The following is a 16899-nucleotide window of genomic DNA, read 5'->3' as shown; positions in this document are numbered from 1 at the left end:
TCAGCATGTAACTCCTATACATGTACAACTAAATATTTCTCTCTTTTTGAGTGATTATAAATAGAATACAGTTTGGTGTGCACATGTTCAATCCTAGTGTGTAGATATACAACTGATTTTTGTATGTTTATCTTGTATCCTCTGACTTTGATGAACTTACTAGTTTTAGGATTCTGGGGGGGGGTAGATTCCTTGTGATTTTATGCATAGGTAGGTATGTCTTCTGAAATTAGGGACAGTTTTATTTCTTCCTTTCTGATATGTATAAATGTTATTTCCTTTTATTGTCTTATTACACTGGCTAGAACTCCTCACACTAGTTTGAGTAAGAGTGGTGATAGCAGACATCCTTGCTTTGTTCCCAATCATAGGGGAAAAGCACAATTAAGTATAATGTTACCTATAAGGATTTTCAGATTTTTTTTTAAATCAAATTGAGGAAGTTACTCTCTATTCCTTGCTTGCTGATAGCTTTAGTTATGAATGGGTGTAGAATTTTGCCAGATGCTTTTTCTGCATCAATTGATATCAGCATATGATTTTTCTTCTTTAACATATTAATATGATGGATTATATTCATCAATTTTCAAATATTGAATTAATCTTGCCTTGCTGGGATAAAACCCACTTGGTCATAGTGTATAATTCTTTTTATATATTTCTGAATCCTGTCCTCTAATATTTTGTTCAGAGTTTTTGTGTCTGTGTTCATGAGGGATATTTGTCTGTAGTTTTCTCTCTCTCTCTCTCTCTCTTTTAATATTATCTTTGACAATATTGAATTTTTCACATCTATAAATTCCATTTGGTTTTTTTTTAATATCTTCCATTTTTATCCTCATTTTCCCCATGTTTTCCTTCACATTTTGAACAAATGTTTTGTTTACTCACCATCATCTGTTATTTCTGGACCTCTGTCTTTTGACTGATTTTCCTTCTGGTTATAGGTCCCATGTTCTTGCTTTTTTTTGTGTGTGTACATCTGATATTTTTTTGTTTGAATGCTGGTCATTGTGAGGTAAGTTGTTGAGTGATTGGATTTCTTTTAAAAGTGCTGGCATTTTTTGTGGCAGGTAGGTAAGTTACTTGCTGACCTGATTGATCCTTTCAAGGTTTGTTTTTGTATTTTGTATTTTGGAGTCTCTAGTAGCCGTTAGGGATAGTTATGTCCTACTACTGAGGCGTGATCTTTTCCTCCCATAATGCACTGGGTGGCCAATGAAATGTCTGCATTCCAACCTGTGAGAGTTTGAATACTTCCCAGTCCTCTGTGAGCTTTGGGAACTGTTCATCTTTCCTCTTGTTTGCCATGCCTGTGGAGTTCCAACTTACTCGTACACAGTATTCAGCAGCAAACTCAGGGATGCATCATATCTCTGATGCTCCTTTTCTGAGTGGCTCTACCTTCTGTAGTGGTCTGTCCTACAAATTACAGCTATCTCAGCCTCCACAAGTTCCAGTTACTCCCCACATTTCAGTGAAACCGTTGTGTTCTAAATTGGTTCAGAATTTAGAATGCCAGAGTGGTTATGGTACTCAGCTGTTCGTTTGTCTCCTCTTAGCAATCACAGTCATGCACTGCTTGTTGTCTAATGTCTTAAAGTGTTTTTTAAAGTAGATATTTTGTCCACATGTGTAATTATTTACAGTGGGAGGGCAAGACAGGTTCCAGTTGCTCCATTGTGGCAGAACTTCCAAGTAAGTCATTAGATTCATTTCATCCAGAATAAAATGCTTGTGAAGTATGAAGGAGTTATACTTACAGTACCCATTCCAGTGCCTGGCACATAATAGGCATAGATTTAATACTAGGTATTATGATTATAACGATTTTCATTGATATCATTTGGTGTGGGCTCTATTAACCCAAGGATGTACTGACAGCAGAGACTTCTGACTTCTTATCTTTTTCATTTTAATTTATCTGAGGAAAGCATACCGAATTAAACAGTCCACTTGTGAATTTGCATGCATACTACCAAAGGTGATACCTACTATACAGATTGCCTCTTAGAAAGTAGTAGATTGAAAAGCAATAGGAAAAGATTTAAAGTTCAGGCTTTGATTTCCAGCCTTAGTCAAGTAGAAATTTCATTTTGTATTCTCTTTACAAATGTTATTCAAGCACAACGGCGATTTAAAAGTAATTGATTTTCCCCACTCAAATAAAAAAGTAAGCAACTCAACAAAAAAGTCATCTGGCTTAAGCCAGCAAAAGCATAAAGATTTATTAAGTATTATTAAGTATTTTTTATTATTTACTATATTTATTAAGTATTTATGAGTGGAGAAAGGTGATATAATGTACTAAGAACTCCTCTACTAAAATTAACTAGAATGCATATTGCTTGGAGATGGAATGGTGAGGTGTTGAAATGTATATAAGAACATAATACTCCTGATACAGGGAAGCATAAATGAAACCAAAATTAGTCTCTATAATTTGTAATAAATCTTCAGTTACCTTGCAAAGTGCATGATCACTGTGAGGCAGAGAAGAGCAATCATCTTTGTAAGTCTTCTGGTGGAAATTTCCTTGAGTGGCTCCATCATCAGAATCACCCCATATGCTTACCACCAGCATATGACACAGTGAAGTCCTCAGCTGCAAGCCAGTTGGGGGTAACTGATTCAAACAGAAGTGTAGGCATGTTAGTTTGTAAAATGGGCCAACAGAGTAAATCTAAAGGTATCTGTGAACTGTGCATTGCTCCACGGTTCTTCCAGAGCACATATGCTGTGGAAATAGCTGCTAGCTATTTGGGCTCCTGACTGGCATGGAGTTTTATCATAAACTGACACTGAATGTCACTGAATCCCAAGTATGGCTCTAAGAACACTGTGGTGATGAAAGCCAGACTGGGATAGGTTTGGGACTCTCTCTGGGCCATGGTTCTTTGGTTCCTAGGTCTTAGATATTTGATGAATGTCTACAGAAAAAGTTCATCCTATTTTCTCCTGCCATTCTCTATTCCTACCAAGTCCTTCCAATCCAATGAGTCCCAAGAAGAGATAAATCTGAGGATCTTAGACTTCTCTCAACTATATTAGAGCCACTTAGAGGTCCAAGAGCCAAAACATGTATTAGGGCTGCTCTGAACCTGAACTTGGTATTTACCTCCCTAGGGAAGCTCTGGACCAGAGCAGGACTGGGTGGGCTGGACTGACAGCTCTAGAGCTGCCCAAAATTTAGGGAATTAAAAGGGTTTGACACTGACTTTAAACTTCTGAAGCAGAGTGGGGCTTTTGAGTTTTGCTAGGCTATAGAAGTAGGGAGAAGTCAGGCCATTTCTGTAGCTATTGCTGCAAAGGTAACAGAGCATCTTATTTCGGAATTTGCAGTATTCAGATTGCCAGGGAAAGAAAGCTATTGTTTAGTAAATACCTCAGTTAAGCTTGTCTTCCTAAATGGATGGAAAGCAGTACTGATGTGTATATTTGTCAAGGCCTTTGATTTCATCCTTTTATCGCTTCTCAGCACATTCCTGTTTATATGTCTCTTCAACTAGTCTACCGTGTAATGCCATTTGTAATAGTTTAGTCTATGCTCTTTTCCAGTCAGAGTGATTGCCCCATTAATAGACAGAAAACCTTTGAAAGAGGTTAGTAAGAGGCAATCAATTTCATGTCTTTCGTATTGATATAAATGACTATATTTATTGCAGGAAACAAATTCGCTTAGACACTACTGAATTATAAGCAATCTAGTAGGACCTAGACGTAGTAAATGTTTTATTTGACAGATTTTACTTTAAAAATAAAATAGTCTGCTGCCAGGTATGAAAAAAGTGTGAAGTGAAACAGACGTGAACTATTTTAGTTTGAGATTCTGCCTCTAAGATGGTCTGTGAGTGACATATGGTGGTTTTATAAACACGAGGTAAACCAATAGCAGATAGAAAAGCTCTTTAATACTAATTAAGTAAGCCTGGAAGTAATTACCCAAGTGTACACTGAAATATTGCCTTTGAAAATGGACAGAATCTTTGATTTTGCTCTTTTGTTTTAGTCGATGACTATAGCAATGATAGGAATTTTAAATATATATATATATATATATCACTTTTTACATTTATCTAAGCAAATGGAGGTATATTTAAAGTTTTCTTTTTCTCATTTTCACACTTCTAAGAAAGATTGCCTCAATTTGAAGTATCCTCTCTTCAGCTTCGTTGTGATATCTTTAAGAGGTGTACCCATTTTATATTGACTCGTGCTTTAAAATCATACAAAGATGGCTTTGTTTGTGTAACTTCTAATAACAAGCTATTTCTTGTAAGTTGGTCTTTGGACCACAGTGATATCAGCCCATGTTCTGGTTTGTTAGTTTAAACTAGGCTTTCTCTGAGGGGATCAAGGATGCCCCCAAATGTTGGGTGTAGTGGCCTCAGGAGCTCCAGGTCACAGTTTTCATTATGGGGGAAGGACGGAAGGACTGGACCAGATGTGAGCTTCCCTCCGGGACCATTTCCCAGGGAAGATTATTTCAGTACTGGACTCACCCCAGACATCACAACTGTCATTCCTTAGGGGGCCCTGATGTGCTCCCTCAGCATTTCAATCCCTCCCAGAAGCATTTCCAGGGATTTGGAAAGAGGAGTACATTTTCATAATTGACTCAGGCTAGGCACACGTCTGTGACCTAGAACTATCCAGAAAATAGTCAAATGCCCAGGCTTACACAATCAAACACTTGGCTACAAAAAAAAAAAAAAAAAAAAAACCATAAACTGTGAGTTTTTTGGCTTTCCGGAGTTTCAGAAAAACAAATAAGAAGATTCAGCTGACTAAATCCAAAACAAAATATATTTCTTTAGTAAAATCAGGAGCCCAAGTTTGTTTTTCCGATAAACTTCAAAAGGTTTATTCAGATATGGGAATCAGCTTCAGATAATGAATTCAAAAGATTAAAGGAGATTCTTTTTACCGGTGCCATTTCTTTTTCTTTTTTAAGCTTTACTTAAGTAAAGGATCCCTTGTCTGGAATTCTGGGAGAGTTCTGCACTTTATACAAACAGCCAGTTGGGCTGCATTGCAGGAGATAGTGACCCCAGCCTTAGATCTTTGCCGAGCTGGAGAAGTGACCGGGGACAGAGCCGCTGGGGCAGCTAGCTGGCTCACTGCCGCTTTTCTTTCTCTCCTTAGGTGAAGAGTGTGACATCGACATCAATGAATGTGACAGTAACCCCTGCCATCACGCCGGGACCTGCCTGGACCAGCCCAATGGTTATACATGCCACTGCCCACGCGGCTGGGTAGGAGCAAACTGTGAAATCCGTGAGTATTCTGCCGCTCGGCCACTGTGACTTACCGTTACATTTTCATTCAATGAGAAGAGGATGCGCCGGCCCCACAGCACTCACAGGTGAGGCAGTGAGGCCCAAGGGGTACCCCGAGCCCCCCGTGCCTCCCGGATCCCACTTGAGGGCTTTGGCTCAGTGTGTTATGCTGCTCCCCCTCCTTCCTGAGTCTGAATCCAGCCTTTCCACCGGGATGAGAACGCACAGATGTCATCCAGAGTTCGCGGCTGCTAAGGCAGCCAAAAATGTGCTTAGCAGAGAAGCATTAGAATCGCATCAGAAAAGAGAGTCTTTGTGTTGAAAGCATTAAGAAAACCACACAGAATGTAAATTCACTTTGCATTCTTTGTCTTCAAGTGTCTTCAAACGTATTAGGTTCCATCAATTGCCTGGAGAAAAGTTCCGTGAGGATGAGCATAAAAGATAAAAATCTGAAAAATACTTTGAGCTGCTTAGAGTGAGGTGTTCTCTACAGATGGACTCACAGAAGTTAGACAGTGACAGGATCAGGATTTTATATATTAAAACCACGTATGTACTAGGACTGAGGTGAAAACGAGAACTGCCCTGGAATTGGGTTTTCATTGTTTTGTAAATCGCTAAAAACTCAACGTTGAAGTGTGTTTTCTTCTCATTTAAATTAGCGTAGTTGGGTTTGGCTGTCTCCTAAAATCTCCCTCCTGGGCCCTCTTTCCCACTCTCTTACTCTTCATCAGGCAAAGACAGCTCATCTGCTGTGTGAGTTTGGCAGGAGTCAGCTCAGTATACATAGCCGTGTCTGTCTGTCTGTCTGTCAGTCTGCCTCTTGGGCTGGCCTGTCTGCTGCCTCTACTCCTCCACGCTGTACATGTTTCAAGAACAGGCCCCTCACTGGTGGTCCAGCACCGCCCATGGCTGCACGGGCTTGTCTAATTCTTGGTGTGTGTCTCGAGTGGGGCATGGCCAGTAACAGGAAACCTTCTTATCCACAAATATGGACCATATTCTTCAACCTCAACTTGACCAGTAATGAAGGTGTTATTTGGGCTCCTGTCTGCTCACTCTTTGTCTTTGTCTTGGCTCAGGACTTGAGAGAGGAAGAGAGTAATTCCTTTTAGGTCTCCCCCTCATCCTTTCCAAATACCCCTATACAGAAAGGTTTTAGAACCAACTGTTCTTGCTCACGATGGCTGAGAAACACTCTGTTGTTGAAGAAAGGGAAGGAAAGGGATTCCAGTGGTACAGATGCTCAGGGCTGTGAATTGATGCAGGATGTTAAGACTAAAGTAAGTATAGGATGATAAGTCCAGTCTGGTGAGATTGGTTGGTGGGAAGGATCCCAGATGTGGGACCTCGGTTCTCGCCCTGGCTGTGGCACTTATTGTGTGGCTGCATTTAGTTGTGCTGAGTCTCAGTGTACTTATCCATAAAATAGGACCAGTTTTTGTTACAAAATTTGATAATTCTGTGAAAGGACAAATTTCACGCCTTGGGCCAGAGGAATATCTATGTATAATTTTAAAATCCTCGGTGTGAAGATAAATATATAGGAGAATATGGGTAAAGAGTCAGGAACACAAAGGATGCCCTTAAGATATTTTGAAGTAAAATCTTACAACTATAAAAAAATTTAGTTTTACTTCCTTCTGGTGATGGATAAGATAGGCAAAAGATATACAAGGATGGACTAATAAGGACAAAAGTTGGCTTCATGGTCTAGCTCCGTCATGGTCAAATGTATCTCAGCCTTGTCTTTCTCACTTGTAAAATGGTGATAGAAAAGTTGCTGTGAGGCTTAACGGAGGCAAATTTGTGCAGATCTCGGCTATGCAGTAGGCACTAAATAAGTGTTAGCTGCTGCTTCTCTTTCCTTCTGCGCCACTGTCGCCCTTATCCTATGAGCTCCTCCTGGCAAACACTAGCCTTTGGCACTTGTCAGAGGGCACAGGCCACTCACTCTGAGCAGCTGGGTGTGACGGGACCCATCACACATCTCAGCATACACCTGGGTTCTCTGTTCGCCCAGAGTAGCACTTTCCATTTGATGATCTCATTTGCACCCCTCCATTCAGCCAAAGGTGTTAAAATAAATGTCATCACAGATTAGGCTCTACTGGGTCCCAATGTTGGATGCTTCCATCCTTGACCTGAGCATAAGAATGGAGAATAAGCATATAAGGTTTGCGATAACACACAGGTGGAACTGGTGGCCAGTGCCGAGAGAAATGGATCTGAATCAATGGGACGGATTCAAAGCAGAAGTGGAAGCAGAGTTTGGACTGTCAGTGGGCAGGGAAGATATAAGAGGTCTCCTGTCCTGTATGAGCCATGGGACCCATGGTCTCTGAGGTTTCTTTCTAACCCTGAACATCTATGATCTTCTGAAGTGGCTAGAAATCAAGAGGAGGGTGCCTGAATGACACAAGGTCAGGTTGGTAAGTCTCAACAGGAAAGCTCAGATGAAGCAGAGAAGAGGGAGAACCATGGCCCATGTAGCTCCATAGCATGGCGGGCTCCGAGTTGTCAAAGGCAGTAATGGGGCCTCCCACCAGCCTGACCTCTGCTTCCTGAGGCCATTCACCTGCCCTCCTTTCTTGTTCACTACACTTGAGTCACACTGTCCTCCTTTCCCTTCTGTGAGCAGGTCCCGTTCATTCCTGCCATCAGGGCCTTTGCCTGCGCTGTTCCCCATGCCTGGAGCTCTCTTCCTTGCGATTTTTTTTTTTTTTTTTTTTTTTTTTGTGGTACGCGGGCCTCTCACTGTTGTGGCCCCTCCCGTTGCAGAGCACAGGCTCCGGACGCGCAGGCTCAGCGGCCATGGCTCACAGGCCCAGCCGCTCCGCGGCATGTGGGATCCTCCCGGACCGGGGCACGAACCCGTGTCCCTTGCATCGGCAGGCGGACTCTCAACCACTGCGCCACCAGGGAAGCCCTTCCTTGCGATTTTAGCACAGCTGTCTCCTTCTCAGCTTTTAGGTCTCAGCTTGAATGTCACCTTCTCAGATGCCTTCCCTGACCACCTGTATTTGTTTCCTACTGTGGCTGCAACGAATTACCACAGATTTAATGGCTTAAAACACAACATGACTGTCTTCCTCCTGGAGTTTCTAAAGAACCTTCTTCTTTGCCTTCTCCAACTTCTAGAGGCTGCCTGCCTTCCTTGGCTCATGGCCCCTTCCTCCATCTTCAAAGCCAGCAATCACATCTCTCTGACTCCTGCTTCCATTGTCACATTTCCTTCTCCAGATCTCTCATAACCCTCTTTCACTTATAAGGACTCCTGTGATTACTTTGGGCCCATGAAGGTAATTTAGGATAATCTATCCATCTCAAGACCGTCAGCTTAATCGCATCTGCAGAGTTCCTTTTGCCGTGGAAGGTAGCATAATCAAAGATTCTGGGGAATAGTATGTATTTGTCTTTGGGAGACCATTATTTGGCCTACCATAGCACCTTATCAGCAGTGTTTCATTACTCCCGTTTGTTCTTAAAAATTATAACATTTGGAGATGATTTAGCATTACTTTTTTTCTGTTACAGCATCATCCTAATCATTATAATAAGTCTTCACATAAACATAACTTAGACTGATTAAAGGGGCAGGATTTGGTGAATAGAATGGATGCTGCTCTTAAGAACAGGGATCTGGATTGGTCCTGCCACCCAGCCAATCACCAGGCAGGAGGAAGGGCATTTTATCTCTCTGGAGCTCAGTTTCTTCATCCATAAAATGAAGGATTAAATGAAATGGTTAGTTTTCTTCCTTCCAGCCCTAGCATTGTTGGATTCACCCTCAAAGTAGTGTCATGCTCTGCCAGGAAGCAGATTATAATAAGGCAGGCATTTCCTATTGCCTTTTCCTTACAGAACACCATAGGATGTTTCCTATTGCATGTGGAAAAGAGAAATTCAGAAATTCATAGAATACGTGTGTGATACTCACAAACACACACTGAGAGTTTGTGCAGATTCCAGTGAAGGAAGGGCTCTGCATGTGGAAATGAGTCTACTTTGTCATCAGCCAACACTAGATTCAGAAACCTCAATGGGATTTACATGCAAATTAACACCATTTTAGAGGTTCCATGGCTCACATTCCTAATGTTTACCCTAATAATGGATCGTTTTTAGAAATGTGCCCTTTAGAGTTATTATCTGGCCCCCAATCAGTCATAAGAAGCAGAAATCTAGCAGACCACACATATTTATCAAAACCATCAAAAACATTGATCCAGAACTATCCTAAAAGGATCATGAGAGTAGCTATGGTGTTTTATACATATTCTGAGACAAATGCAAACCCTAAGTTCTAGAAACTAACAAAACAAGCCTGCTGAAGTTTTAATTCTGACACTTGTTCTTAACCACCTTTGGACTGATCAAAAAATTTTGGGAGGATTTTAATAAAACTTTTGCCTTCCTAAAATCAAAGTCTAAAATTCAAAATTCTTAAAATTCTCTACATAGTGGAATGTTTTGTATCATTGGTGTTGGAGCTTTAAGGTCTATACAGTTAGAGTTACAGACAGTCCTGCTGACTGAGAGTTGGCTAGTTCTATATACTGAGCAGTTGAATCTATGGTTAAACTATTGAATTAATGACATTCTGCAGTTGAGAACTAGGGGAACAGGGCATCTTGGATTTATGCATTCAATGAATAATTAAGGCCCTCTTATTGTCAGACGTCAAGCACAGTGCCCGGGATATAAAGATTAATGAAACAGCTCTTGCCTTCAGGATCTCCTCCTCCAAGGGTGGGTCTTAATATGTGACAGGAGTTGCTGTGAGACTTCGTGCAGGTAGGTCCAGGAGCCCAGGGAAGGAGCAAAGTTGGATATCTGGGGCTGCTTCTTCCCAAAATGCATGGAACTTAATAATGCTTGAAGAAACCCATCAAACCGTTATGTTATATGAGCAGTCCTTATCGTACAAATAGATTCGGATCTTTTGTTCTCATTTTTGTGTAAAGCAGGATTTTTAAAAAAAGAAAACTAATTTGGGATTAACATACACACACTGCTGTATATAAAATAGATAACCGGGCTTCCCTGGTGGCGCAGTGGTTGAGAGTCCACCTGCCGATGCAGGGAACACGGGTTTGTGCCCCGGTCCAGGAAGATCCCACATGCCGCGGAGCGGCTGGGCCCGTGAGCCGTGGCCGCTGAGCCTGCACGTCCGGAGCCTGTGCTCCGCAACGGGAGAGGCCACAACAGTGAGAGGCCCGCGTACCGCCAAAAAAAAAAAAAATAGATAACCAACAAGGACCTACTGTTTAGCACAGGGAACTATACTCAATATTTTATAATGAACTATAAGGGAAAAGAATCTGATAAAGAATATATATATATGTACATATATATATACACACACACATACACACACATATATATATAAAACTGAATCACTGTGCTGTACACCTGAAACTAATACAACATTGTAAATCAATTATACTTCAGTAAAAAAGAAAACAAACAAAATAAAATTAATTAATCTTCCTCCCCATGGAGACTCCCCACTTCACTCCCCAAAGGTAACAACTGTTACCCATTTATTGTGGATTCTTCCAGATGCTTTCAGTCACTGTATAAAGTCCCATTTTCTCCCATACACATGGGACTATTCTATACATACTGTTCAGCATCTTGCTTTTATGCTTAGTAATATATCTTGAGTGTTTATCCATGTTGGCTTATGCAGATCTTCAATTTTTTTTAACACCAGACAGTATTTCCATTTTTTAGATGCTGTATAATTTATTTAATCATACCCCTATTGATTGACAGATAACTCATTTTCAGGTTTTTGGTATTAAAAACAACAGTAGAGTGAAAATTCTTATATATACATATTCTTGTGTGAGAATATCAGTAGAATAAATTCTTGAAAATGGAATAGTCAAATTAAGGGGTCCTTGAATATTTCATGAGCGTTTATTTATATATTGGCTCTTTGCCAATAAAACTTTTTCTCTTGGAAGCAATGGTGTTGGGGGTTGAAGTTGACTCGCAAGTCCCACTTAATCCACAATTACCTTGCTAAATACTTTGAACACCAAGGCTGCATCCTGCACTGACCTCTTGGGAAGCTATCGTGGCTAGATGTGGGGAAGCAGCCTGATTATGGGAAGGACATGACTGTGGAGTTGTGCGGTCCTGGTTTTGAATCCCAGCTCGGGTACTTACTCCTGGTAAACAAGAGCTCTGAGCCACAGGCCTTGATAAATGGGGTAATACATGTGAATAACACAGTGCAGTACACTGCCTGGTTCACAGTGAGTGCTCAGTAAATGGTTGCCTTAATTGCTATCATCAGTTGTCACTCTCTGAGCAGTGAGCAGCCTCTGGGTGTCTATTCAAAGTGAAATTTCCCTGCCTCTGATGGAATATTGATAAATTAGATGTTTCTGAGATAACTACTAATTTTCTAAACATACTGAATATTTTAGGATAACAGGCATTCTATAGATATGTAGTTTTATTGATGTAATTAGACCTTGACTTTTCTGTTCCAAGGTAGATACAGGTATTCCACGAGGGGAATCTTCATCCTCCCTTCCTGAAGGGTCCTGATGGATGCATATAGCAGAGATAAGTGTTTCTTAGGCCTTTTGACTGCAACCCACAGTAACAAATAGATTTTGCATTTTGATGCGGCACATAACATACAGTGTCTCTCCCACTCACACAAAACATGAAGTAGTACTTACTTTACAAGTGTGACACGCTTTTATATGGTTTTCTAAATTTATTTTCTAATGCAGTCTGGCCCCAATACATTGATTTCCACATTGTGCAGTATGGAAAACATTACTTATTAAGTGTTTAGAGCCAAAGTGTGTGGTTCAAATTCAGGTTCTGCCACTTATTACATGTGGAAACCTGGGCAAGATTCTTTTCCCTTTAGGTTATTACAAAATATTGAGTATAGTTCCCTGTGCTATACAGTAGGTCCTTGTTGGTTATCTATTGTATATATAGTAGTGTGTGTATGTTAATTCCAAATGAGTTTTATTTTTTAAAAATCCTAGTTTATACCAGAATGAGAACCAAAGAACCGAATCTATTTGTACAATAAAGACCGCTCATATAACATAACTGTTTTGATGGGTTTCTTCAACCATTATTAAATTCCATGCATTTTGGGAAGAAGAAACCCAAGTCAACCAACTTTGCTCCTTCCCTGGCTTCTTTGGAGTCCCAGCTGCTCCCTGTATAAAAGGGAGATAGTTGCAATGTCCACTTCAGAGCATCGTATGAGGAATAAAGGACCTAACACACTTAGAATAGCGTTCAGCACACATTGAACTCTCAATAGCCGTTTGCTGTTATTAACCAAAATGCTGAACAAAATAATACAACTGTCTATTTGATGTCGCCCCTTGGGTGTCTTGAAGGCACTTCCAATTCAACATGTACAAAACAAAACTCATGAGCTTCCACTCAAACCTGGTTGTCTTGCCATGTCCCCTGCTTGCCTCCAGCACTTCATCCATCCAGGGATACAAGCCAAAGGCCAAGAAATTTGACACTACCTTTGTCTCTCCTCACTGGCCTCTACAAGCTGCACAGTCTGGTGAATTCCACCCCTAACTCACACCCACATTCCTTCACCTCTCTGTCTCCACCCCGCTCACCCAGGCCAAGCCACCACCAGCTCCGCCAGATGCCGCAGTAGCCTCTGACCTGGCTTCCACCCTAGCCCCTCAAACCCTTTCTTCATATACAGCCAGAAGCAACCTTTCTTTTCTTTTTGCTTCCTTTCTTTCTTTTTAGTTTTCCAAAAGTATTTAACCTTTTCATTATTTGAAAATTTTTTTCATTGTGGTAAAATACACATAACTATCTTAACCATTTTTAAGTGTTAAGTACATTTATCTTGTATACAATATTGTAAGTACATTTATATTTATATTGCAACCATCACCACCATCTTTCCTCAGAATTCTTTTCATCTTGCAAGACAAACTCTACACCCATTCAACAGTGACTGCCCATGCTTCCACCCCATCTCCCCCAGCCACCTTCCCTCCCTCCCTCCCTCCCTTCCATCACCCGCCCCCCTCCCCAGCCTCTGGTAGCCACCATTCTACTCTCTGGGTTTTTTTTTTTCCTATATGTTGCACATATAAGTGACATCATGCAATATGTATCTTTCTGTGTCTGGTCTATTTCACTCAGCAGAATGTCCTCCAGTTCATCTATGTGGTCATAAATGGCAGAGGCATCTTTTCAAAGTGCAAATCTGAACCCTCAGACCCTCCCTGCAACCACTGTTTCCATCCTTGCCCACACCAAGTTGCTATTAAAGTACATCAGTGGGGCTTCCCTGGTGGCGCAGTGGTTGAGAGTCCGCCTGCCGATGCAGGGGACACGGGTTTGTGCCCCGGTCCGGGTAGATCCCACATGCCGTGGAGTGGCTGGGCCCGTGAGCCATGGCCGCTGAGCCTGTGTGTCCGGAGCCTGTGCTCCGCAGCGGGAGAGGCCACAACAGTGAGAGGCCCGTGTACTGCAAAAACAAACAAACAAACAAAAACATTAATGACTAAAGAGCAAAGGCCACACTCTTGCCTATGGGACTGGGAGGGCTGCCCCTACACTGTGGGGAGGTGCCCCGTCTTCACTCAGACAGTCTCTGCCTCGCTGCCTTGTGCGGCCACCCTGTCCTCCTTCCAGCTCCTCACTCTGCTTTCCACCTCCTCCCAGGTCTTTGCCTGGGACAGCCTTCCCTTTGCTGTTCTCCATCCCTGGTGACTATGCACTCACCCTTAGAGCCACGCTTGCTGTGGACCCCCATCGCAAAAGCTCTCCTGATTCCCCAGTTAGATGACGATTCCCTTGTCCCCTCTCGAAGCAGTGCCGCTCTGGTCCCTCATGGCTTAGCACACTTGGACTTAGCCAAGAAGCTTAGCCCACTTTCCTCTCAGTCTTCCCTTGCTTCTTACCCCAGGCACTCAGCACAATGCTCGGCGTATAGTAGGTGCTTATTGATACCGGTTCAGTGATGGGATCGCTAGGAGGGAGGCGAGCTGTGCCTTCCATTCCCCCCGGTTCTGCATCTTCTGAAGATTAATGAGAATGTTAACTTTTTTCAGTCTCACTGACTGTTTTGATTGTCCACCTGACTTTTAGCTACAGAAAACATAAAGAAATTTGAAATCCCACCTCAGTTATTCTAGGCCACAGATGGTTCAAAAATTATCTAGCTAAGTGACATCTACTCCAAACAGACTTTCATTCCTTTACTTTCAGATTCTTTTTAAGTCTGAAAAAGACTTTAAAAGTAGGTGGACAAATTAGTCTAGCTAGATTCACCTGGGTAAATGAAAAAACAGATATGGGAAATGTATTTTAGAATTAAATTTGTCTATCGAATGAGGTCTCTTTTAGGTGGAGCAGAGGTGGTCGGTGGGTCTCGTTTTATCCTCAGCTTGGCCGCTGACTGCCTGCTTTACCTTGAGCAGAGGCTCCGAGTCCAGCCCCTACATAGCTCCTATTTTCGTACCGATGGAAATGTTAAAGGCGAAAGCACTTTAGAAGATACAAAACCTCAAACAGATTGAGTTTAAACCAAAATGCAAATGCTCCCTGAGACCCAGAAGTGCGACATTTTTCCTGAACAGTTGGTGTGCATGCGTTCCTGGTCATGCACCTGCCGGGGCTGGTGAGGTCATCCCTTCCAGCGTGCTCTGGTGCACGATTTTTCCCCGAGCCCTGCCACAGCCACTATAGTAAATGATTCATGCACTGGGACCCCCCGTATGCGGCAGAGCGATGACTTATGGACCGGGAGGCGGCAGCTGCAGCCACCTGCTGCAGATACATTTGCTGCCTGGCAGACCAAATGTTGGATTTATTCAGATCCAGCTTGCCTACGAATCCACCTAGCGTGCAAAGCAGCCACATTCACTTATCAGACAAGTTTTAGATGACAATAGGATGGAGAAAGCAAAGGACGGGCAGGGAGGAGAAACAGAAGTTCAGGAGAAATTTTGAGAAAGTTTTCCCAAAAGTCCAAACAGCTTGGAATTCAGAGTTTGGGGAAATAGAGCAGATGGTCAGAAATGCAAGCGATTTAGGCAGCTTATTAGGCCTGGGGCAGTGTGCCGAGCACGTAACCTAGTACAGTTGTTTTTCTGCTTCAGTGGCCGTGTGCGGTTGTGCACTGGCTGTGTATACACAATCAGTGTGATGTGTAAGCTATTTACACGAAGGTGTGCATTGACCATAGGAACTCATCAAGAACTTGTGTGGCTGCCACAGTGATCAGATCTGAGTGCTCCACCGAGCTGGAGTAGAAACAGTATTGGCTGCCCTCGTGACGATGCTCAGTGAGTGTTATAGCACACCCTGTGAGTGCTGGACTCCAGCCTACAACTGAATTTTTCAGAGAATGTTGAAATACTTGGAAATCAAGTGAGTCATGCTTCTCTTTCAGCCAGAAAGATGACTTGCCTCTCTCCATGTGCACCAGGTTACTGCCAGATGAAAAGGCTGCCAATCCAGGACTGAGTCTTGGTTTCACAAAAGAACCCCTCTCTTCCATTGTGACCATTTATTTGCAGTGATTTATGTCGTTCCATCTGCCTGTGTGTGCGTTGGCTGCATGGGCTTTGTGATCAGGAAGGCAGGCTCGAGTGGCAAAACCAGACTTCGAGGCCCTTGGTGTAAAACTCAGGAGCCAGAAGATCTGGACACACACTCAGAAGTCACTTCATTCATCCCGTTCTTCTCAAACTCTCAGGAACCAGCCAGGCTCAGGGCATGGGTCAGTTTTCCATTAGGCTTCTAGGAAAAAGGTCTGCACACTCGGATCCTTGTTTGGGTGTTTACCTGTGCTCTTGTGCAGATCGTAACTTGTCAAGGGAAAGAATAGCTGATTCTGAGACTCCAGTGTCACTGAAGATGTCGCTAAGATGAGAGTATGAGGACCCAGAGGTGACAAATACTCTCACCTAAAGTGGAAAGGGGCCTGAGGATTTCACAGGAAGACAGGCCCATTCCCACCCACCCTTGAATCCCATTTCCAAGCACCCAGAGTCCTAAGGTGGAAATCATGGCCTGGAGGTGATGGTGGTGGAGGTGGCGGTGTGAGTGAAGTAGAGAATGCATCCTCTTTCCCAAGTTCAGTTTCTCTTTGATCTTATCTAGCCCTTTTTAATCTTCACAGCTTCCTTTCAAATCCTGGTCACATTATCTGAACCATTCCATTCGTATTCAGGTCTGTAAACAGGACATAATTAGACACTCTTGACCTGTGCCAGATACAGCAATTATGTCCATCCATCCACTTTTTTCCTGCCCATCCAGGTTGGTGTTTTTTGAATGGGCACAGGGCAATGCCTGATAATCCTCAGCTCAGAGTGCGTGCCTCAGAGGATAGGATCCTCCTCCTCTGTATCCTTCCCTCTTCCACCACTGCAGCTGCTCCTCCTTAGGGACCACCCACCATGGGCCCAGCAGTGGACTTTCTTACTTTTCTTTACATGTTTTCGAACTTAACGCTCCCAGCAAGCTTATAGGGTATATGTTGCAATTATCATCTTATAACGGAAGAAATTGAGGCTCAGGGAGGTCAAGTAAACCTTGCAGCTGGGATTGAAAGCAAGGTTGGTGTGATCCC

At 42.5% G+C, this 16899-nt stretch overlaps 1 protein-coding gene across 1 annotated transcript in view; it reads left to right on the top strand.

Moving 5' to 3' along the window:
* DNER (delta/notch like EGF repeat containing) overlaps nt 1–16899 on the top strand; it is a gene marked incomplete at both ends in the record, with an annotated part of 323334 nt that overhangs the window by 298276 nt on the left and 8159 nt on the right. Inside the window, one exon of the mRNA XM_081243331.1 lies at nt 5146–5277. Coding sequence (XP_081099457.1) covers nt 5146–5277 — 132 coding nt within the window. The remainder of the gene's footprint in view (nt 1–5145; nt 5278–16899) is intronic.

Source organism: Mesoplodon bidens, assembly GCF_964165515.1.
Source record: "Mesoplodon bidens genome assembly, chromosome: 8".
NCBI lineage: Eukaryota > Metazoa > Chordata > Mammalia > Artiodactyla > Ziphiidae > Mesoplodon > Mesoplodon bidens.
The sequence above is the reverse complement of the archived record's forward strand: the minus strand, read 5'-3'. Positions and strand labels throughout refer to the sequence as shown.